This window comes from Ochlerotatus camptorhynchus, unplaced genomic scaffold, assembly GCF_037179485.1.
Source record: "Ochlerotatus camptorhynchus isolate MF236.1 unplaced genomic scaffold, CSIRO-AGI_Acam_v1.1 ptg000211l, whole genome shotgun sequence".
NCBI classification, from domain to species: domain Eukaryota; kingdom Metazoa; phylum Arthropoda; class Insecta; order Diptera; family Culicidae; genus Ochlerotatus; species Ochlerotatus camptorhynchus.
This window is the reverse complement of record NW_027040701.1, coordinates 2,598,303-2,622,671: the sequence shown is the minus strand read 5'-3', so window position 1 is coordinate 2,622,671 and position 24,369 is coordinate 2,598,303. Positions and strand designations below refer to the sequence as shown.

At 40.7% G+C, this 24,369-nt stretch overlaps 1 protein-coding gene across 2 annotated transcripts; it reads right to left on the bottom strand.

Annotated features, from left to right (window-relative positions):
* Window positions 1-1,087: 1,087 nt before the first annotated feature.
* LOC135703262 (rho GTPase-activating protein gacF) lies at window positions 1,088-23,988 on the bottom strand. 2 transcript variants are annotated; one of them, XM_065224389.1, is made up of 4 exons: window positions 22,031-23,988; window positions 4,350-4,505; window positions 3,870-4,136; window positions 1,088-3,803 (listed from the first exon to the last, which is right to left on the bottom strand). In XM_065224389.1, the coding sequence occupies exons 1-4, from the start codon at window positions 22,805-22,807 to the stop codon at window positions 2,115-2,117; spliced, it is 2,889 nt and encodes a 962-aa protein (XP_065080461.1). In that variant the 5' UTR covers window positions 22,808-23,988; the 3' UTR covers window positions 1,088-2,114. The 2 variants fall into 2 exon arrangements, with proteins under 2 accessions (XP_065080461.1, XP_065080462.1); XM_065224390.1 differs by having other exon boundaries at window positions 4,362-4,505.
* Between the last annotated feature and the right edge of the window lie 381 nt (window positions 23,989-24,369).

Below are 24,369 nucleotides of genomic sequence, written 5' to 3'. Positions count from 1 at the left end.
GCCGCCATAGAGCGACTTTTGAATACCCTCTAGGCCCAAGGAAGACTACCCTATGTTCCTATCAGAGACGTGTTGGCAACCCGCGATCTCTGCTATATGCAGTCGATTTATGTGTTTCTGCAAATGTCTAGTATAAGAATGTAATTCCTTTGTCTTTTGCTTCTCTTTATTAGTTTTTGTTTGTCTCATCGTCGCCTACTGGTCCCATAAACGGTCGAACTCCAGACGAAGCTAGAACCGCACTACCGTTCATACAGGCGACAACGCTCTGATGAGACAACGAAACCCCACCCCCAAGTTCATCCCCTGATCCTATCCACCGACAATGTACCCCTCTAACCTCGGGTAAGCCGCGAGTATTCGGCCCAACTCCTACTAGACATAGAAATAAGTTAATTTTGTTACAACCAATGAACAATGAATTATCGGCTCCGTGAAGCTATCGCGATTAATTGTAAGGCGAACTAGATAAAAAAAAAGTAACGACTGAATTTCACTTCCGACACTGATATTCGGAGCGAGCATGATTTCGGGCGTTACGGCTTTGATATAGCACTCCATATGAATATCGCTGGGGGACATTTGAAATCTTACTTTCATGTGATTAAATGAACTATTTTGTATGACCCATAATGCATTGTTTCAATAGTACTGATAAGTTTTTAAAGATCAGTACGCGATTATCTGGCGTAAATGAGAAATGTTGGCTACAGAACCATCAATTTCAGAAGTTTCCATTCTGATGTCGATATTATTTGCGCACTATGTAAACTGATACTGACATCAGGTGAAAACCAGCGTTTTGATGTTATTTATAATGATACTTTGCAGCACTGGATGAAGTGTCTAATCAACATCAACATATGCGTAGGTACGAGGTAGAGAATGTCGAAGTTATTAATAAATGTATTGAACTCATCGCTCATTCAGGGTATAGCCTCAATAAGCTAACGCCCTATTCATGATTTCTTAAAGCCTAGCTTTGAAAACATACCGACAGAAGTTAGGTAAACGACGAAACGAAAAACAAAACAGAATCCGGACGAAGAGGGAAAATCCTGGGGAACAAAATAAAACAAAAGACATATATCTTAACCGTATCAACAAGTACATTTACACAGTATTACATTAGATCAGAACTAAGTTTAAATAAACATTTTAAAAGTTGATCGTGATCCTGTTTATAATCTTCTTTTTTTTTACCTGCCCGCAGAGCAGAGTCCTTATAGCATAATAATGATAAGTAGGTTACCCCTAGTAACTCAAAAACTGCACGAAACAAAAAAGCTCAGGTTGGTAGTATAAAATGTGGCAATATACAAATAATAAGGGAAAATATATAAAAAAAAATAAATATTCTGAGTACAAGGTTATTGGATTTGTCTTACACGAAACAAGGAAAAACCTGACGACTGCTTCTTTCTCAGTTGGTGCTCGATCTTAATCAATAAGATTTTTTTTTCGCTATTTCGTGCCCCTACCTATCAAAAGTTCAGCTCCAGAAATCCTTGCGCACTTTCATCAAGTAATATGTGTTATAGGTTTGTTTGAATTTCCACTATTCCATATGTTGATGCATACACTATCACCTGTTCAACTGTGTTTTTTTTTGTCATACTTCCGTGTCTAGGGTTAAAATACAGTATTAAAAAAATGGCACACATCTCCTCAAAAGCCTGCGCTAATGGATTGGGTTTCCGTTTTTTCTCTAACTCTTTCTCTCTCTCTCTCTCTCTCTCTCCTGTGTAGTTACAATTATTAGACAACCATTCCAGACATTTGCCGGTAGGAGCACGTTCTGAAAGCCAAAACTAAATCATTTACTAAACATCACACTCTGTCAGTTCTCTTTTGTTTTTGTTTGTTTGCAATAACCATAATAGTAAATTTTTCCAATTTGTTGTCTGCTATTTGCCTATATGTTGTGTCCCTTTTAAACTGACTGGCTCTTGCTGCATGTGTGTATGTGGATGTATGTTGATTTTTGTTTCCTATACCTTTTTAGACTTTTTTAATCCTTTTTGCAGAGTACACTATTTACTTTTAATTAGTTTTTCTTCTTATAGAATATGTTTTTTTTTCATTCTTTTTATAAGATTAGTTTAGATTGATGATCACTTACTAATAGTGCTACTACTACTGCTATCCGTTTGATTATTTATTGTTTGTGTTGATACAGATGTGGAGGCGTCTAGCGGGCTATTGTTACTACTACTACTGCTAAGAAGGTTGGGTCCGTGCTGTTGTGGTTGGTGTGGTGGTGGCTGTAGTGGCAGTGTCGTCGTCGAGGACGAGACTGAAGAGGATGTTAGCGATGAAGAGGATGAAGACGATGAAGAAGAAGACGACGAAGACGACGAGGACGAGGCCGATGAAGCGGCAGATGACACCGCCGACAATGGTAGAGATGCTACCGAAACGGATGAGGGAGGTGACGAAGACGATGGTACACTCATGGCTGCTACTAGCGCCATGCTGTTAGGTTGGGTTGTCCCCGACACCGTACCAGCGGCAATTGCAGCGGCCAACTGCTGAGCGGTAGCATTCGCGGCATTGTAGTCGAGTTTGTAGACTGAATTTCGCGTCGCATCCTCCATGGAAGATTCCTGGCAGTCTAGTCCGGTGTGTTTCTGGGAACCGCAATTGAAGCAAGACTGAGCAGAGTACATCCCTGTTGGCGTGGTTGCACTCGGTGGATGCGGGGGAGGAACAGCAGCAACGACGGCAGGAGGCGTATACGCTGTGGGCACTTTTTGCTGTATTAGCGGGGGTTGTTGGACAGGTTGAACCTGCTGCTGCTGTGGTGCTTGTGGTGGTGGCTGTGAAGTGCCAGCCGACCGAATTGTTTGCAAAGTTTGGGTACTTACAGCTACCGGCGCTGTAGCAGTTGGTAGAAAGGTCAACGGGGCACCTCCACCGACGGTTGCAACCTGTGTCGGGTAGGGATAGAGAATCTCTCCATTGTGTTGCATCGTGTGATAAGCAGCCGCTGGTGTTCTGAAGGCAGCACCTGGAGGATGGGCTGTTGCTGCATGAGCCGAAATGAGTGCAGGTCGCGTTGCCAAATGCGCCGTATGGGTATGATATGGTGGATAGGGAGCGGTGAACTGTGGCTGTGAGCCCAGAACTAGGTTCACGCCTCCGGCCGTTGGCGTCGGGGCTCCTATCAACAGAGCGTTTGACACTATGCTACTGTTATTTCCATTGCTAATATTCATAGTATTGTTATTATTATTACTATTACTAATTAAATTTTGTGTAGCTGATGTTACCATTATATCGTTACTACCGCCGACGAACTGTGGCTGCTGGGACTGAAGCGCCGCTTGTTGCTGCGCTGCTGTCTGAGTATATATCACAGAACTACCTAATTGCTGTAGCTTGTCCGGACGCCCGTTAATCCTACCCAGGTTGGACGACCTACTTCGAATCAATCCACCAATGTTGTTCGATGGTGCCGTATTCAAGCCGGGAGTTTCCGGAGGAGACATGTCCCCAGCCGAACTGCCAGAATCACTGCTAGATTTTTGCGTTAGGTCAATCAGACTAAGATTGTTCATCGGGTACGCCATCCCCAGTCCAGTATTAGTGCCATGGAAGCTCGACTGCTGTTGTTGCTGTTGCTGCTGTTGCTGCTGATGCGCCTGTTGCTGTTGTTGTTGTTGCTGCTGGTGATGGTACTGAATCTGATTGACATAGCTCTGCTTATTCGATTGGCGGGGCAGCGTGTTATGGCTCGGCCGATAACCATTGCGCAACTGCTGCAGCTGAGTCAGTGCCGTTGTTTGGTCCAACAGTAATGACTAAAACAATAATAAAAGTCAAAGGTTAGCATCAATTCAAGATGGGAAATCCCAAGTCAAACTTACCTCTTCAACTGATTTCATCGACTGCTGCTGCTGCTGCGCTTGCTGCTGGTTCTCCCGCTGATCCCGATGGTCTTGGGGATGCGAATGCTGCTGAGGCTGATGCTGGCGCTGGGTTTGCTGTTGCTCGCTCGGTGTCGGTTGCTGATTCCGACTGATACGATGCTGTACACTGCTAGTCGGGATCCGTGTTGGACTGGCCGTACGGCTGTGGATCGGCGACGATGGATTGCTCAGATGCGGCGACGAAGATGGCGGAGGAAATGAAGTCTGAAAAAGAATATCAGCGGGTAGCGTATTTCAGAAGCCCATCCGACCGAGACTGAGACTCAGCAAAGGGATGGAACTGTTTGGTGGTGGTAGGATGTTGGTGGGGTTGCTGTTGGTGGTGGTGGTGTTCATGAAGACGGGAGAGGTTTGGATCATTGGTGAAGGAGAAGTACGGGGAGACCTAGAAGAGTAAGTAGCATGGGGTGCACTCACATCTAGTCCCACCTGGAACACGGGATTTCGGAGCGCCCAATGGGGCGGAACAGTCGTTGGCGGGGGCATCGTGAAGTCCTGAGGTATCTGCATCTGCATCTGCTGGAGGCCTTCGACTGTCATGTGCGCCGGCATGCTACCATCACCAGTCATCATCTGCAATTTGAGAGAGAGGAATTCATTTATTATTTATGGCTATGATGCTCCATGGTAGGGGAATTTGGGTAGTTTTAGATTCTTATCAATGTTTCCATTCATTGAACCGATAACCATAACAAGCATGCAATCTTTGATCTTCATCTTCACTACGCCGCCGTTTCCCACTAATGAGTAGATGCTCTGTGCACATGTTTCGTTTTTTTTTTTATTCAGTCATTAGTAAGACCGGTAAGCGCCGGTGCATTCGTGTTTCTTAATATGCATTATATATAGAGATCATCGAACTTTTTCATCTAAACATTAGATACATTTCATTAATTTACCAAATTGGCATAAAAGGGCCTTATTTGCAATGAGCTGCCTATATATTTTTGACATTTCAGATGGCACAGCTTGTGTTAACGGAATCCCGTAATTCGGGTAGATCATCGCTCGGAGGTGTGTTCCGGTGTAAGATCTATCGAACTCTGATTATAATCTCTTGTTGTTGATTGTCATGACATCCGATTTTGTCTGTTTCAGTGGCGCAGCGAGGAATTAGGGTTCAACCCCTTCCCCTCCACCAGAGCTTTGGGGCAAACATAAAATAGTCTTTATACACAATATGAGTAAACATTAACACTGTTTCACAAAATTAGAGTCAATTTAAGCGATTGTTGCTATGGGTCACTTTCACGCTCACGCTCAATTTTTCTGTATGTATAAAAAAAATATCTATAAAAAATGTATGCTCAATACCCTATGATTTTTTTTCATCAGTTTTAATTCAACTTGTTCAAGAAGTTGCATCCAACTACTCCAGGAAGTGTCATCCGACTTCTCCAGGTTCAATAATACAACTTTTCCCGGTTTATTCTGACTTACTCCGGAATCTTCCGTTTTCCTTTGAATAATTCTTCAGGTTTCCCTGTAAGATACTTCTGACTTCTCTTGGGAGATTTTTCTGATTTCCCATGGACTTTCCACGGAAGCAAGTTCTAGTTTTATTAGGATATTTCTAAGTTCTAGGCATAAGAGCCTCTGTTCTTGCTTCTAGATTCTCCGAATTTGAACCCAGGGTGATCGATTTTCCTTAATAAATCCTTCATAAATCCTTTCCCACTCAGAGTGTTTTGGCATAATCAATATTAAAAACCACTATCTCTGGAATGCAGTGGCGGCGCGTAACCTCACTTTTTACCTGTGCGCCATTGAAAGATTTATTACCATATTCATACTCGAATCGGTTGAAAAAGACTCTTCTAGTTTACTCGAAATCTATCCATTGGAAGCAATTGTGTATGTTTTGAGAGTTGGTGCAAAGGTAGATTGAGGTTAAGGCGACGCCACTGCTGGAATGCCTTGAGATATTGGCCTGAATTTTATTCCGATAATAGAAAAACTAGTACAGATTTTGGAATAATATTTTTACAAAAATCGGTTGAAATTTCAGAAAATTATAGCTCACAATGTCAAAAAAGGCATGGTGCTCCAGAGTAACCATGGACGGGAACGAGTTATGGTGTTTCCTTGCAGAGTCCTTTTTCTTATCACACTTCGCAACTTCAAGAGCTCAAATATCTTTATTTACGAGGTTTATAAATCTGTAAATTTCAGACATTTGCTCTCCGCAGCAAACCACAAGTAGTAATTTCAGCTACGTGCATTCACATTTTGCAGCTTTAGGGTGGTCGGTCACTGGATTTAGCAAGTTAAAATCTCAGTTTATTCCGGTTTCATATAAAAAGCAAAAAAGCTAAATATGATAAAAAAAAAGAATAATCCTCATGGTTGATTACAGCAATAGATATCACTGAAAACCCCCTTAACTTGAGAAACAACATAAATTTTCAGTATTTTGAAAATTATTGTTCCATAATTACGAGGGGGACGACTCTATCTACGATGTAGAAAAGATTGTGTTTTGCTGTGGCTAGCTGCGCGCACGCAGAGTAGATAGAAAGAAGATTGATGAAGATTCTGAAGATTTCCTGCAAAAAGATGATGCGCGATGCAAGTAGACGCGATAAATGAAAGAAGATTTTTCGAAGATTGATTCACTAGTGTGAGATTTATTGAGCATCTAAACTTGAGATTTAGATGTGTCGCCCCCCCTCGCATAATTATGATATTTTTTTAAATCTTAAATTTGAAATGCTTTTAAAAAGTCACAGCATTTTTAAATTATTCTAAGATACCTACATGAAAATTGTGCCCTTAGAACTAGGCCGAATGCTACTGGGCCGAGTCTGCCGCTGGACTGAATGTTACAAAGTTATAGATTGACTTGGAAGTTCTTTTAGAAAACAATGATATTTACGGAATAACATTTGAGATTTCGGACTACGCAATTTTGAGAAGATTAACATCATCAAACTTTCAAGATGTTTATAAACTTTCCGAGATTTCAGACTTCGAAAAATTTAAATTTCAAGTGTCGGGTATTTTTTTTTTTTAAATCAAAAAATCATGACCTAATCAGAATTCTGTTGGAAGTATCCTATGAATAGTACTCAGCAAATTTCTTTAGGTTTCAACTTACGTTTCATCTGGAATTCAACAGAACTAACATGAAAGGAATCCTTAGATTTCACCTCAAGTTTTCCTAACAATTCTTCCCTTGAAATTCTCCTCTGAATTCCCTTGAAATTATCCCTGGAGTTCAATAGACATTCATCAATTAAAGTTCATAAACTGAGAAACTTTTGCAAGGCCCTTATTTTTTTTTAAATATGGGTTCTTGGAAAACATTCCGACGTCTTTTATATTCAGTTCGTTGCAGATTCTTGAAATTTTTTTTTTGTTGATTTTATTAGCTCCAGAGTTTCAAAAATGTGGCTGCCTAAAAATGATTCAGACCTCTAAAACAACAATTCAAGTTTTAGAGTTTATGTTGTTACTGGATTTTTTAAAAGCTTTATTAAGAAGATTTTTAACCAACTGGCTAGTTCATCTCCATCGGTTACTGAAGATAAATCCACTCCAGAATTAGTTAAAATGAATAAGGAGGAAGATCAGTGGCATCGCGTTCACATGTGTAATCTGTGCACGACACAGATGTAAATAATATAAAATTATACGTTTAGATTTTATAGATTTTTTGGTCACATTATAGCTATACTTTCATACCACAAGTGACTATTAAACTGATGCAAAATTTGAATTTTTTGCTCCACAGTATTCAAACGGTTTCAAATTGGGTCCTTATTTGCCTCCGAAAGTTTAAACTCATTTGATAAGAAACTGACTTGGCACAAACCATTTGAAGTTGATATGGAAATTACTATGGGAAAACAAAACTTTTTGTTCATTGTCTTCTACTCTTTTTACATATTGTATTGCTAACAAATTGCCATTCTTAAAGAAAATTTTCTCAGCTACAACTTTGCTGAAGATTGTTTCTATGTAAAACGAAATAGGAAAAAGTTATTAATTATTTAAGAGATTGGTAAACTTATGACAAGATCAAGCAGCTGCTTTGTAGGCAACACTGTATTCTGCAGTGTGATATTGAGCCATGAATTTTGTCCTCTATTCTACGTGCCATAATCACCACTGTTGCCTGCTGAACAGTTGATTGAGCATAATTATAAGACATCAGTGACTTGAATCATTAATAATTTTTGTTCCTTACATTTGATCAAAAAGTGGCCTTTAACAAAGTTGTAGCTGAGAAAATTTTCAACAAACTCAGCTATCATTTTTTAAAGTAGATTGAACTGGTGAATTTTGAGATCGATATGAACCGAAATTATGGTTTCTCCATAGTAATTCCCAGTCGTGGAGGCGAACCAGCCTAAGGCTGAAAGCCTCCTAAATAAAGCTAAATAATAATAATAGTAATTCCCATATAAACTTCAAATGGTTTGTGCCAAGTCAGTTTCTTACTAAATGAGTTCAAATTTTGGGAGGCTAATCAGGGCCCAATTTGGAACCGTTTGAGCACTGTGGAGCGACAATTTCAAATTATGCATCAGTCTAGTGACCATGTATACACTATTTTATAGAATGGCTTAATTAAATTTTCGGCCTTTAACAATTGAAGCATTAAATTTAGTTCGGACCTAATCCCTAATGCATTGATTTCTAAACATGGCGATATCACTACCATGACCTCGATAAATAGTGTACCTAAGAGCAAGCTTTTTTTTTGGTGGCTGGTGGCAAGTTTGTGAATGGTCAAATGCCTGATGTAAGCAAAGTGATTGCCAGTATCAACTAGAGATAAAATTAAATCATGATTTAAACATACCACAAATTGTCCACAATACATGGCGGTTTGCGCCAATAGCTGAAACTTTTAAGGTGTTTCGCTGTGAGATCCTTATTCTCGTAGCCACTTCGAAACTTTGAGACTACAAATATCAGCTTCTAAGATACGTACCACAATGAAACTGTTACTCCACGTTTGCTAAACTGCAGCATACATGAAGTAGCAATTTCAGGTGAAATGGGGCATTAATTGAGATGTGTGCAATTGAAAATTCGAAGTGGAAGTGCATGTATAGCCTGCGTGGTGGCCATTTGTGGATTCTACAGGGAATCACCTTAAGGGGAGGTTTACTTGGATTTTTTAAAAAAAAAAATGATTTTTTTGCATAAAATGAAAGCTACAAGTGTGTAGAATATGTGGCCAAAAGGATTTTACGATCCGAAACATATTTAGCGAGTTATGGCGCTTTGAGTGAACCTTTGTCATGCGCGCTGAGGGACGCTACAAAAACTTTAAACGCGTTTTTCTCGAAACCATATTTTTTATAACAACTTAGAGCATACACACTTAAATTTTTTCGCCGAGATTCCAACAGCCGAGTAATTCTGCAATTTATTTTGCTGAGATTCAGTCAAACAATTGCTGAGTCTCAGCTAACAAATAACATTTTGCTGAGATATCAGCTAACAAACAGATATTTTGCAGAGATATCAGCAAAAGTGAATGCCGAAGTAATCGGCTGTTGGAGATTTTACCGAGCTAGATTAAGTGTGTAGGGCTTGAACAAATGATCCGATTTACAATAGGAAAATTGCGCTTTGAAGGATACTATTTTTTGTATGGCTTATACCTAAAATGAAAAAAAAATTGTTAGTTACTATTTTTTAAGCAAGGTCAAAGTGAGAAAAAAAAAGGGGTAAAAAAAGCACTAAATTTTCAAATGTCCATAATTTGGTCAATTTTTGTCGGATTTCGTTCTAGTTAGGTATAAGCCATAGGGAATATTATCAACTTTAACCACAATAAAAAAAATTTCATTTCAATTCACCACCAGAGGGTGTGCACTCGAAGTTCTGCAGCAAAACCTGACTGACACTCCTCCACGCGAGCCGCCATTTTGAGCCGCCATTTTGAGCCGCCATTTTGAGCCGCCATTTTGTTTTTTTACTTTCAAAAAATTTCCAAGTATTCAGGAATAGTGGACAAATATAATTATCGAAACCGGAAGTTCGTATGTCTTTTCATTCTCCTGAAAAAAATTCCAAAGTTCAACTGTTTTTCAGCCAAATCCAAGTAAACCTCCCCTTAAGCAAGCACGCACTAAACGGGAGCAACACGGAAACAACAGTCTGGTACGCTTTGGACGTGTATCATACTTGCAGACCGGGAATGTGTGAGTTTAAATTAGAAGAACATTTGTGACGTATGGGTGCCTAAAGCGTGCACTTCTCGCTGTGCACTTGGATATGTGTTTACATCTGTGCGGATTTGCTAACGCTAGTGTACTAGACAACATGTTTTGAGAGTTGGTGCACAGGTAGATTAAGGTTAAGGCGACGCCACTGCATAATTGTAAACACTCCATGATGCAATATTTACATTATGCTGGCAACTTTTTGCACAGTGCTAGTACACTAGCGCTAGCAAATGCGCATAGATGTAAACACCACATTACTGATGGTTGCGCCAGTTGCGCCTGACAAAACTTAAACGCTTCCTGTGGTTCATTCAGATAGTGATGTTCTGATAAATGAAGAGTTGATTAATTCAAGTTTGCTACCTTGTATTGCATCAAAAATGTTTTCGAAAGTGTTTGACGGATATTTCTACTTACACTTACTTGTCGCCTTGTGATAAAAACGAGAATAAATTTAAGTTAAGTTTTGTAATTCTCCCCTTCCTGATAGTATTCTTGGTTTGCGTTGTTTACACAAGATAATTGCCCAATTTTACACGAGGTGGTGATTAATATAGTAATTAAAAATATATCCCCCGAATTCAAGGAGCATTGAAAAAAAACTAATATGTGGTAGTAAATTGTAACGAATAAAAATTGGTGCACAGGTAAAAAAATATAAGCAGGCGACGCCTCTGATGAAGATAAAGTTGGTTGTATTTTAAAATGTTTTAAAATTCTTGAGAAGGTTCCTTGGCGTACTTTAATTTATTCTATTCTAATTTTTAAGGACTGATTGATTGCTTTTTGATGCGAAAATTCCAGGTTTTTCCAGGAAAGCACAGTTTTTGAGACACCTCTTTATTTTGTTTTAAATTATATGACTGCAAGCGGAAAGATTTAACCTCACTTTTTGATAGCTTGTTAAAGGATTTGAAACGCAAGAACGAAATTTCCGTTGCCGTTTTTTTTTTAGATTGTGGCCAAAGCGATCATAAACTGTTGTAAAATTTTCAATTCCGGATGTAGGCGTTAACACTCCAATCCTGATAATTTCAAGAGCACAAACAGTCATAGCGAGTTCAAGTTTAAAATTCAAAAGATGTCTATATGTATAATGTAGACTAAGTCAATGGTAGGCAATTCATAACTGCTTCCACGAAAGACTTCATTACCCTCAACAAGCATATACCGATCCGAGTGCGCCATTGTATCTTTGTAAGTTTGAGTTTGAAACGCATGTCCCGTATGTCAGTATCATCCAGTGAACGTCCTCGACCTAGACACCGTACGCACGCTCAGACGACAACAACAACAAGAAAGGAATTCAATTCGCTCACAACACAAAGCGTGCAGCGACAAAATTGGAAGGTAGCCGCTGCAATTTTTAAACTGAGGTGTCGCGTCGTCGGTCGGTCGGTTGGTCGATGCAGCAAAATAGACGACTACCTACTTCTTCCCGTCACGACGGATGCATCCAATAATAACCCTCTATGGGCGCCATCGACCAGCAGTGTGGGTCTTGCACCGACTAGAACATTGCTATCACTTGTCGTAGAAACCTCAATACAATTGTGTTCTAGTAGTGGTGTCGGTGGCCGGTGTCGATACAAGTTGGTAGTGACTGGAATTAAAAATTCATACTATACGCAAAACTACATGCAATAATGACTCATCCGCTTCGCAACCACACAGATACCAACGAAGCAGATGAATGAAAAGGACACTACGTCTACCATGAGAACAAAGCGTTCGTCGATGGTTACGATTTTACAACAGCCGGACATCCTATCGCAATTTTCGACTGAAAGGTGCAATACCTGGGAATCGTGGCAGCAAAATGATTGGAAACGACCTTGATTAACGCTGTGCAGGCTAGTATCACACCACGCAACCGATCCGGGCTGAACCGGACCTGCCGAACCCACGAAAGAGCAATGCTTTATCCCCACCACCACCGCGCGCACCGTTCCGTCGTCGTAGACGTGTTATCGTTATATGTATACGCTTTGAATCGAATCGTTTCTCCTCTGTTGCACCTTCCTTTTTATGCGACTTTTATCCATTTCTTTCTCTTTGGCTGCACTTTTCCGTCAGCTTTATTTTTTTTTGTTCAATGATACGAGGCCACTTGGCTCATTTTATTTTTTTGTTGCTTGGCTTACGCCAAAGCTTCTGACACATCATGCGTTTAATATGTACCTTCCATCGTAGGACTAAACCAATTTGATTTTGCATGACATTTTATTTTGTTATTTGATCTGGCTTTTCCATGTGTCATTAAGATACTAATCGAATTATTCCGAAAAAATCATCGGTTTTTATTTCTCGTTCTCGGTCGGTTTAGTAATTAAAATACTACCAAGTGCGTCAAAATTGTTCAATAAATTGTCATTCAAACACATTTAACTCCACTTCTATCCGAAGAAGCAGATCTTTCGATGGTCATAAGAAAGGAGGGGAAAACACTATACGAATAGTGCAAATAAACGAATCTCGGATAATGCCTGTCGGTTACCCAAACAAGACACAGGGCAAGAGAGTGCAGAAAACTGAGTCAATCGCTCAATGTACTCTCATATGTGTGCGATTTAGGAGGACCGTCGTAGGTTGATATGCATATGATGGATTCGAAACGATGATGATGGCAATGTGGTTTGGCATGGCACACCCACCGAACTACTCCTGTAGTAGAGTGTAGAAGAATTCGGTTTCGAAGGTAGCCATCGGTAAGAAAGAATAAACATCTCTATAATCAACCATGTTGCGCTCCTCATCGATTCCGTGACGATACTCTCCGGTGATGATGGTTATTGGTTTTGCATCCAAATTTACGTCATGAAGTATAGGCATCGAAACGTAACAATAGTAGTGCTTTGGGACGCAAGAAAAAAAAAAGTCATGCTCATCAAATAGTAAAAGGAATCAAAAATCGATCTGAGTGGCTTCTTACGATATTTCCATTTGAATCTGTAATTTTTGTTTCCACAATTGAAGCCCGATCAGCAGATTGGAGACTGAGACTACACTTGTTTACTGCATCACGCATCCAATCACCCCACACACACGCACGCGAGAGAAAAACTTTCGCCAACTTTATTTGTGACGACTTGAACGGTATTTTTAATACTGTCATTGACCACCATCGGAAGACTACAACATACATAGTTGCAACGTGTTTAGCTGGCGAACTAGGGCTGCAGCACCTGTTGAATAATTCAACAGACAATGGCAATCAATAGCAAATAGACGAATCAGGTGACTAGTAAAGAAGTAATTAGCACTACTTCCGAGAATTTGGTGATTCAGAAGCAACTATTAGAGCAATATTCAAATTAACCGTCATCGTCAAGCTATACATAGCACACTGATAACAGAGAATCAACCGACTCTTGCTATTCATTGCCTTTCTAGCTCATTCAACCTTTATCAGCCCTGTCGCTCATCTCTAAGCATCAACTAACAGAGAACTTCGCAGGCAACCTACTGACCATGTAGGCACACACGTGGCCCGGCGGCCACATTCCCATTTCTCTGACACAACGAGGAGTGTGCAAAAATGACGACCACGACCAGACAACAATAATTCATAAAAATATGCGCACACAAACACTCACCAATGTCAACACTCACATGCAAGCAATAATGAAATTCAACCTGATTCAGAGCGGAGACTTCTCTGTTGGTTCATTCATCCCCGTCGTTGCCTCTGTCGCTGCCTGAGTACGCTTCAATTGCGGAAAGTAAAAATTTGCGCTTCAGCAGCTTCCCCAACGAGAAATGGGACGCAAATCGTCAGCTGTGTTGTTCTAATCAATGAATGGTAGATATTTACCTCTGCTCACTGTGGTATGTGTATAGTTTGCACCTCTGTGTAATACGATACATGCAAAAATTATGCAATCTCTCATTTTTTTTAGGATTTAGGAATTGCCTAATCATGTAACGGGAAGAGATTATTAACCGAATATGGGCGATAATGGTAATAGACTTCAATCTTCGAATCATACTAGCTGTAAAGCATCTTGATGATTGAGATTTGAGATGAAATCGAAATTTTCCTTTGATCTTCAATATCCTCGCATCACTTAGTACAATAGTTAGGTATCATACTATCAATGACAGAAGGGTTCGACAGTTCCACAAACACGAATGAATCATGGATTATAACTGAGGCATATCTAAATGACAACATTGCCTGAATTTGATCCAGTGACTCCATTTAGAACCCTAATCAAGACGTAGATAACAAAAAATTTAAGTTTTACTGTAGCCCTGATCAGCATTGCTACTTCGACACCCGTTGTTACTAGAGACCGAGTATACCTCTGCATCTTCACAGTTGTCACGGGAAGGACGTTTTTGTTAGTGGAAAGGGTGAATTAGATTCACATTGGGAAATGATATGAACTGGATTCACATTGGGAAATGATATGATCTTTTACAGCATGGTAAGCAAATCACGCGACCCTATCAACGAAGTAATATAAAGGGGCTTGGGTTCTAACCCACGATCTTCTGCTCAGTAAACAAAAACGTTCGCTCTAAGGCCAACGTGCCCCTTACATCACAACAAGCTACGACCGACGATCGTTCATAATCGGTTACAAGAAGCTATTAAAAATGAAATGACATCCCCGAAAGCAGTTAACAATGTCTTCCGAACCGGCTCAAGCGTACGTCACTTTTGTCTCAACATATGTATCACGATGAAGAAATGAAATTGGGTTGTTAGCGGAATAGTTCTAATTTTCCACGGGCCAACCCCTAGATTTGTGCTATTAGTTTGAATTTTGTTTGGGGAAATTGGATAAAATACATGAAAAAATGACACTCGTACACTCTATCATAAAAAGATTACTTATTCTCGATTTTATTAGATTTTCAAAACTTGTAGTTCAATTAATGAGTAACCACTTTGCTGAAGTTTGCATCATGAATCCAGTTAGTTTTGTTGAGATTTTCACTTTTGAATGTGTATGAAAATTTCAACCAAATCTCCTAAATTGTAAGGTCAAAAAGAGCTGAAACATTCAGAGAGTGGTTATCGCACCAAAAGACACGAGCCTGGATGTTGGCCTGTGGAAAATATGAACTTTTAGTTTTAGTGGTAATCTAGTCGATACATTACATAAGCTGCCTGTATTTTGATGCAACATACGATTAGAATGCACATAATTAATTAATATCTCCATAATACTAACTTCAATCGTGATGCTGTCTTCAGCAAAGTTGTTCCTTACAGTTTAAGCTAGTGTGCTGACATCGAGTATGCTGAACCAGTTCTATTCACGAAATAGTGAAGCAATGTTATTTCTCCATACAGTTCAACCAATATCCCCATATATGTTTTAAACCAAAAGTGCCAGCTCGTGTTACATCTGAATGAGCTGAAATTTTCAGAGAGTAGTTTTTTCACCTAATACCAAAATTTATCCCCTTAAGTACTCATCCCCTACGTAAAAAAATCAAGATAACAGGTATAAAAATGAAACTACAATGTGTACAATAGGAACCAACCTAACTAAAAAAAATCCAAAATCTGTTTTAAACTTGTTGCATAAATAGCTATTCCGTTTTCATTCACGGAATTACTCATGGATTGACTATGTTCATTTTGCTTCTTTTCGATGTCCTTTGAATTTATTCACAATATCAGAAGTCTGATTTGTAGATTAAAGTTCATGATGATGCACCTAGCTTGGAAGATGAGAAGATACGAAGAAACACTGGGTTTCAAATTATTGATGAGAGACAGCAAGAAGAACATCAATCCGAACTCTGATTTGTTAATGAACAATGTTAGGGGCTTGTAATTTATGACAGAACAAAATGGTGATTCGACAACCTGGAAGGTAGCGGCGCCGGTGGTGTAGTGGTAAGCGTGATTACATCTCACCCCAGCAGGCCTGAGTTTAATCCCAGTCGGCGCCGCAGGGATGTTCTGGAAAGTAAAGCCGTTGGTCCCCGGTTTATGAGTTGATGGGTCGATAGGTAGGGTTCAGGTATGGGAGCTGCCTCCCTGGCTTCGGTAGCATTGGTGCTCAACACGGAAAACTAGATAGACGGAAAACAAATCAAGGAAAAAAACCTGCAAGGTGCCTAATACCTAGCTAGAGTACATCGTGTCATATAATAACAAACGACTACCAACTGATGTATGGAAACAGCTGGGCGACGTAGACCAGCTATGGCAGGGTATGCACGAATACGGATCTCCGGATAAACTGACGGGATTGGTCAAGGCGACAGTGGATCGAATGATGTGCGTTGTTCGATTATCGGGGACACGCTCCAAGTCCCTTTGAATTTCGAAGAGGGTTACGGCTTTCGTTCCTGCTATTGAATATCTCTTTGAAAGATGTGATCAGAACGATCTATGATCTTCAGGAAGTCCGACCAGCTTCTTGGCGATGACGACAATGACATCGAGGTTTATTTGGGCTCACTGGTGACCGTCGATAGCGAAATCAACAGAGAAATTGAAAGGCGCATTGTGACAGAGAACCGTGCAATTTTGGACTAGTCATATCGAATTAAGTTCACTGCACCACGAAGTTGACTATCTACAAAAAGATGATAATACAGGTAGTCCTGTACGGCCACAAGGCATGGACTAACCTCACTGAGGACCAACATATATGTTTGAACGAAAGGTGTTGCGTACTACCCAAGTAACCACGAGACCCGCTAATAGGGCTTACAAGTTTTATATCAGCCGTATATCAGCTATTGCAACAAGGGCGCTTATCGGGTTTTTTTTTTGGTTACTTGGGTATCTACGGTGGAGTGCAGATGGAAAATGCAACGTGGAGGAGACACCAGCCAGGAGAACCAACCAATGCCCACACCGCAAAAATTGGGATACGTCGTAATAATGTCAACGACTGGAACAAGACGAAGGGGCACTCAACTGGCATGGTGGATCGACCAGTTGAAATGCGACCTGCGGGGCTGGCGACGTGCAGCTATGGATCGAGTGAAATGGAGACTTCTGTATATAGCCAAGGACACCTAGGCTTTAGCCTGAATGGTAAGATAAGTATGGGTGGTGGAATGTTGTTAATACGACAAAAAGCAAACTGAGGAGGTGAATCCGATGGCCAAACTTCGACGGGTCAGGGTGGCAACTGAATTTGCATTTTAAAAATTCCTCCGGGTTTTCCAGAATGGTTCGAAAGTTTCCTGGATTTAAAAATTTGTTTGTAACTAACGATTAAACATTTGCTGCTTTTTATGATTCTATAAATTTTATTTTAAATTTACTTGAATTTCGGCAAATTTTTCATGATTAAAAATTTAAACCGGTCCAAAAAAGCTACTACTCTAATGTAAAATTTCAATCCAACTGTCAATTTAAATTGAATTGTTGAACATTTCGTCTAAAATGATGGACACCCAAAAAAACATTCGAAGCAGAAGCTTATTCAGGCAAAAACATGCTTCTTCCGTTAAAAAATTAATAATTCAGCACAAATAGTTTGTTGGGGCTGAACCGGGCAAACCGTGAGTAATTTAAATTTTAACTAGCCGGGAATCGAGAACAACCGGTAAATAATTGGGAATTTGAATGCATCTAACTATTATAGTCCTAATTTATTTTGAAAATGTATCTAGGTCTTGGATTTTAAATATTGTTGGATTGTTGCCATAGTTATAAATAGATCTTGACGATGTTTTGAAATGGCAGAATCTTGAAATGTTTAAGTCATTCCAGGATCTGAAAATTGGAATTTTTGATACTGGGATCTATAAAAATAAATTCTATGTTTAGAATCTTGATTATTTGAAAGCCCGAGATCTGCAAGTTGAAGTTAAGGATTATTTTAAAACTTTTCTAATCTTTTTATTTTTGTATATGTGTTGGCTTCAATATTCAACTTAGCCAAAGAATCCTGAAAATCTTCACTTTTTTTTTATTCGGGATCATGTAATTTGTTTCTTTATCCTGGATCTACAATTCAAGTCTAAATTGGTAAAGATCTGGAACATCTAGAATCTTGAAATTGTGTCGAAGTCCAGAATTCAAAGTCCAATGAATTTCTATCCTTGAGATCTCGACAATCCTATGTTACTGGAAATTTAATTCAAATCTAGTGGTCACCCTGGTCTGAACATTGTATTGCATACCATCGATGATATTCATGTTAAAAGCTCGTGAAAGTGATCTATTTTGTAATTCGATTTCATCGTTATCACAATCTAAATAGTGCTGGATTGAACTTTTATCATCAACTTCTTTTCTTATAATTATCGAAACAGTTTAAATTGCAGTTTGATCCCGTCTGTTGACATTTATTGCTAAGTTATGATGGCCGTTTGATGAGCTCATCATTTTACAAAACGCTTGACGAACTGATTTTTCAGTTACAAGAATGACGGAAGGTAGTAAGTAACCTAACTATTTTGAGAAATAACATCAATATCATCAGTTCTGTCAGGGTAACTAGCATCTTCAGTAAAATGATCTATTTTTGAAATCATCTTGAAAAGATAATTGTTTCCAGATTAAGAACACGGCTTGAAAAACCTTACCATAATCCGATGTGAGGCGCCAACCGATGCTGCCGGACTACAAGACAAGGAGAAGGTACCAAAGGGTGACATCAAGATCTAACACTGGTGACTTCGATGCGAAGATCGGCTTCGAAAACACGGACTATGAGAGAGACAATTCACACAAGGCCTGCTCAAAGTACGACCCGAGGCCTTGACACGATACTCTTACCAGGCTTGCGGACTGTTCTATCCAGCCCATGCATCCCGATTCTTAGGGTATTTCGCTTCTAGGAAAAACAATACATGGCCTGAATGTGCCAAAAAAATACACCTTGATTTCAAGAAGCAAAATATAGATGTGTAGAATTTTTGCAATCCTATTCACAGGCCAAAAATGTTTCAAATGAATTAGTATTCTCGGTAATCTGCTTCGGTTTCCCGAAAAACAACTATTATTTCAGATCACATCACCCAGGGAAAACATTTTTAAGGAAGTTGCTTTTTGTGTTTCCAAGGGAATTCGAAAAAAAAAACTTCAGGGGAAGTTAGAAGAAGCATCTGGGAGACACAGGAAGAAACTTCCAGAGGCAATCAAAAACAATCCGATAAAAAATTCGGAAGGAACCGATATTTATTCATTGCAAGAAATATTTTGAGATTTGTTAACTTTGGGATAGCTAGTGCATCTACATTGAAATTGGAAGGCCACGCCTCTGTGGAATACAGTTCCAGGAGTTGGAAGAATCTTCCGAGGGAAATGAAAATAAACTTCCAGTAGAAATTGATCACTACTTCCTAGGAAGTAGGAAGGAATACATTTCGAGGGTAAACAGAAAAACCACGGAAGAAACATCCAGAAGAAGTCGAAATAAACTTCCAGTGGCAGTTGGAAAAGCTTTTGGAAAAGACAGAAACTAAAAAAACTCCTGGGCTAGTTCAGAGGAATCTGCCAAGAGTAACCGGAAGAATCTTCCGACTGGTAACCGGAAGAATCTTCCGGGACTAGAGAAGTCAAAAACTTCCAGGCGATGTAAGAAGAAGCTCCCGAAAGAGGTGGGAAAACACTTCCTAGGAAATAACTCTTGGAGAAACCGGAATTCTTCATGGATCGTTCAACAGAATATACAAAATGAACATTCCAATAAACCTATCGTAACGGCGCCGGTGGTGTAGTGGTAAGCGTGATTACCTCTCACCCCAGCAGGCCTGGGTTCAATCCCAGTCGGCGCCGCCGGGATGTTCTGAGGCATTGGTTAACAAAATTTCCCACTTACACTTTATACTAGAATCAAGATCTGACCAGTTAGGGTCTTCTAGCTGGACAGATCTGGACTAGACGAACATACAACACATACACTGTACCAAAAAATCAACATCTAGTCATATGAATCCTCATTCCAACACCACTAACTGCACGACCATGGGCTTCGTGAAAGGAGCGAGAACGGTAACAGAATTTGGTGGCATTCCGAAAATCAAATCACCCACATCAGCATCAGCCGACAATGAAGACGAAACCTTCTTAATGTCCGAAATAAACACACAGCGGGAGGAGATACTCGGTGCAACACACGCCGACTAGAAGATTCAACAGTGAAAAAGTTTTTCGTTGAAGAATTTAAGAACCGAGCAGCGGATGTTCCAGAAGGTGGCAGCGTAGAAGAACAATAGACGGCCATCAAGAATGCCTTTATTTACGTTGAGAGAAAAGCGTGGATCACGAATGAAACCTGGCGGAAGATTTACTAAGGCCATGATATAGCTGGTGAGAAATAGAGGAGACAATAACTAAGGCCTCCGATGGTATTCGGTTCCAGAAAAGGAAATCAAGCACTCTTGCAGGCAACAAGCGGACGAGGGTAGACTAAAGCATTCAAGTAAAAGTACGGACAACTTTCACCACAAAACTGAAAAAAGTTGTTCCAATCAAGGGCATTTTGACGTTTCACACTTTTACTTAGAGGAATTTAGGGTAGACTAACTTGCCGACAAAGGGGAAAAAGCTGCAACTATCTGTGATATATGTCTCCTTTACGACATCTGACCACGCCAAAGTGAAGCATGGATGAACGGCGAATAAGTCATCAACAACTCGGCATGATCCGCCAAGGATGTTCTTAAAGTTCTGTACAAAATTACCCTGAATCAGATCCATGAGAAGATCGACGCTACTCTCCGGTGGCAGCAGGCAGCATTCCGTACCGGATGATCTTGTGTAGACCATATCCGTATCATCCTGGAGCAGGTCAACTCAACTGGCCGACTCAATCACGAGAATCTGTATGTGTGGCACGCCCGCCCTGACGTGCAGAGTATGTACTGCATAACAAAGCCTTATCCGATATTCTCTAGATAGTCGATTTGACAGCTCACTACTAAGGAGCATTTCAACGACCTCTCGAGAAACTCCATAACCCAGCCAAACAATCCTCTGCGGCGAGTCTCATCATCATAGTAAACACGACAAAATTGTTAATACGGAAAACCATTCCATATTTACGGTAGTAATTCTTCGGTGGTAGTAAGGCAAGCAATGGAGAAAAAAAATCAAAGGTTTCCAATATCTCCACAGCCAGATAGCGACAAGCGGCAGGACCAAGAGCCAAATACGTGGACGAATCGCGAAGACTTGGGCTGCCTTTGCGAGATTGCGAAACTTTTCCATTAGTCAATGTACCAAAACCAGAATTTTCAATTCGTACGTTAAATCTTTGCTGTTATAAGTCAGCAAAGCATGGCGCGTTTCCCGACCATTTAAGGCTAGCCTGAAATCGGAAAACAGATAAAAGTGGCGGTAATGTTGTTCACATTAAACAAAAACAATCTTAGACTTCAAAATCAACCAAACAGCGACTGGATCAAGATCTATACCCCAGTTGTAGCTCAAAAGCTGCAGGTCTTGATTTATAAATAATGTGTGCTTGGTGGTCTCATAATTTGATCTCTAATGCCGAACTTCATCGTTGTCATCAGAAGCCGAAATCATTAGAAATTCTCGACGACCTGATTTATTGCACAATCATAGAAGCAATTAACTAAAAAGTCGAAAATGTATTGCAAAAAGTTTTTTTTTATAAATTTGATAAGTTTTGTGTGGATTCCAGGGGCATCGTAAGGGAATGTCGAAGAATTTCGGGGAAAAGTGGATCATTCAAATGAGAATCCAAAAATAACTGATGTCCTACAAGGTCCTACCGATAGAAGTGCTGGGAAATTGTACTTCTTGAGAATTGGACAATGAGCGAGCGTTTTGAAACTTTCGAAACTATTGTTACGTTTATACTACCGACATTGCATATTTGAAATAAATAGTAGTGATTTACTGTAGGTCTGGAAATAGGGACAGCAATCAAAGAAGACAAAGATCATATCCAATTTGAAAGCATTGATACCCAAGATACAATGTGGTAATCTAGGAAATGAAATCCAACATACCTGAGCCAGAGGCGACTGCGGAAAACCCGGGATCGGAATGGGCGCCTGCTGCTGCTGCGGAGGTGGCACCGTCTGCTGAGGTGGCAATGGGATTTGCATCGGAATTTGCTGCTGCTGCTGCTGGGATGTTAGGGGATGCTGCTGTGGTTGCCCCTGAAGAGGCTGAGGTTGTACCCCCGACGGTGGCATCCCCAATGGAGTTCCCACACTGGGAGGCGGGGGAGTTGAATTGGACAAACTATCCGTGTCTTGCTGCTGCTGGTAGAGGTGACCGCCAGTGCTTGGTTTCAGTTCGCAGCTTTTCAGCTTGTTGAATATGTCTCCACATTTCATGCGCTGTTCAAACGAGAACACCGGATGATTGGTGGCCATCGTGTAAACCAACAGCAGCTCCTGTAGTACGTCCTCGTCAAAGAGTCTCGCAAAATCCCGATTGCCCCAACCCTCGAGCGTCTTGAACAGTTCGTTTACGCAGGTATGATTGCAAGCCCGAATCAGCGCAAGGAACATTGCCATTTTGCGGCGATTTTTCCGATCCGTGGGTTCTCCGCTTTGGCAGGATGCGATATCCGAGATGAACTCCTGAGGATTGTTTACCCGCAGCTCGATGCCCCGTAATTCCTGGGCATCGCGCCGACCGAGCTCCTCTAGACACGTCCCCAGGAAGCGCAGCTCGAATGGAAGGCACATATTGAGCAAGGTGCACATCGTATCTATCCGGTTGTAGCTCTGTAACTCTTTGAACCAGTTTACGACTTCGTCCTTTGTATTAATCATTTCCAGCAGCACATTTGATGTCAACCGGGGCCAGAGGGGCTTGTTTCTGCTGATGCTGTCGATGTTGTACGCGGTGTGACGATTGCTGAAGATGCCGATGCTCTCGTCGTACCAGAATGCTGACAAGTTTGCAATGTTGCTTGTTGTGATCAATCGATCGATGATCAGGTCGTCAGGTTCTAAAATTCAGCGTTTATTCGCTGTCTTTATTATTGTTGACTTCCGCATACGGACGAACGATCCATGCAAACACATTCGAGCACCAGGCACAATTTCACACACACGCGCACATCAACACAAACACCTTTATCGTGTTGTGTTCTTGTTGTTGAGGTTTTCAACTTTTTTTTTGAAATTCGGCCAAGGAACAAACGCCAACCTGGAGATCGATCCACTCTCCCAAACCAACCGAACCGTGTTGTGAAAAAAGAAGCCGAAAACCGTACAAAATAAAAACGTAAAAATTCTCTTTCTTCTGTCTTGTCTTGCTTTCTGGGTCCTCTAGAGATCGCGTTTTTCTTGAGGTTTTCTTCTTGTTCTGTCTTGCTATTTCTTCTTGGCAACTTATTCTTCGCTGCCGTTTTATAAGGGGTGCTCCGCGAACTCTTTTTCTACTCGCTGTCTTTCTCTACTGTCAGTCAGAAAATTTCTGCTACTTCCTCCTCCTCCGCCTGCTGCCGCTACTACTGCTGCTGACCGCCAGCAAGAGGAAAAAGAAAAATTTTCACACAAGCTCTCGTTCACGAATTTTTTTTCTTCTCCATTAGCGGACCACTTCAAGTATGATTCCACACCCGAAATTTCCCGTTTTCCGGCTACATTCGCAAGTGATCCGGACAATTCCTTCCAGCCGCGGCGCTTTTTCGTATTCTGAGCTGGTGCTGGCAAGAGATTTACACTTCCTGCGCCACCATCATACACCAAAAAGAGAAAGAGGAAGATGGTAGAAAAAACGGGAAAACACTCTCCGCTGGCACACACGCACTGGAAACTGCGACACGAACGATCAGATAGCCAGGAAAAGCTTCGCTCCGACGTATTCCGACTTGGGCTAATTCCGGGATCCGCGATCCGATTTTTCACCACACATTTGGATAAAAAAGCGACGACGACGACGAATCGCACCAAGAAATGTCTAGGGCAATATAATTTTTCTTCCTTTTGCTTCTGCTGGCTGCTCTCTTACGTTCTTCTTCTTCTTCCTCCTCCTCTCTATTTGAAGTCCTCCTCTTCGGAGTTCGGTACTCTGTGTCAAGGCAGTAAGCGTCAAAGGTAGCCCCATTATGTGCGCTTGACCGAATACTACTTGCAAGAAATTTTCCTGCTTGACAGGTAACGCGCGCGCGACGGCACTCTCTGCGTGACCAATGACATTTATATAAGGTCTGGGCCAACAGGCAGCTTGCTGGTGTTAGAAGCAAAAATGTTGTAAACATTGCTGAACATCTGCGAACAGATAAATATACGTCACTGCCGACATACTGAGAACAGATAGAAATACGTCACTGCCAACAGCTGTTTCGTGTAAAAAGATAAACATTGCAATAAAATACAAACACCAC

What these genes read in the sequence shown, in the direction of transcription:
- LOC135703262 (XM_065224389.1), bottom strand. Translation starts at nt 22,807, where the DNA reads ATGATTAATACAAAGGACGAAGTCGTAAACTGGTTCAAAGAGTTACAG. An exon ending in CGCAGTCGCCTCTGGCTCAG is followed by an intron (nt 4,506 to 22,030) that starts GTATGTTGGATT and finishes CTCAAATTGCAG; the next exon opens with ATGATGACTGGTGATGGTAG. An exon ending in TGTTCCAGGTGGGACTAGAT is followed by an intron (nt 4,137 to 4,349) that starts GTGAGTGCACCC and finishes ATTCTTTTTCAG; the next exon opens with ACTTCATTTCCTCCGCCATC.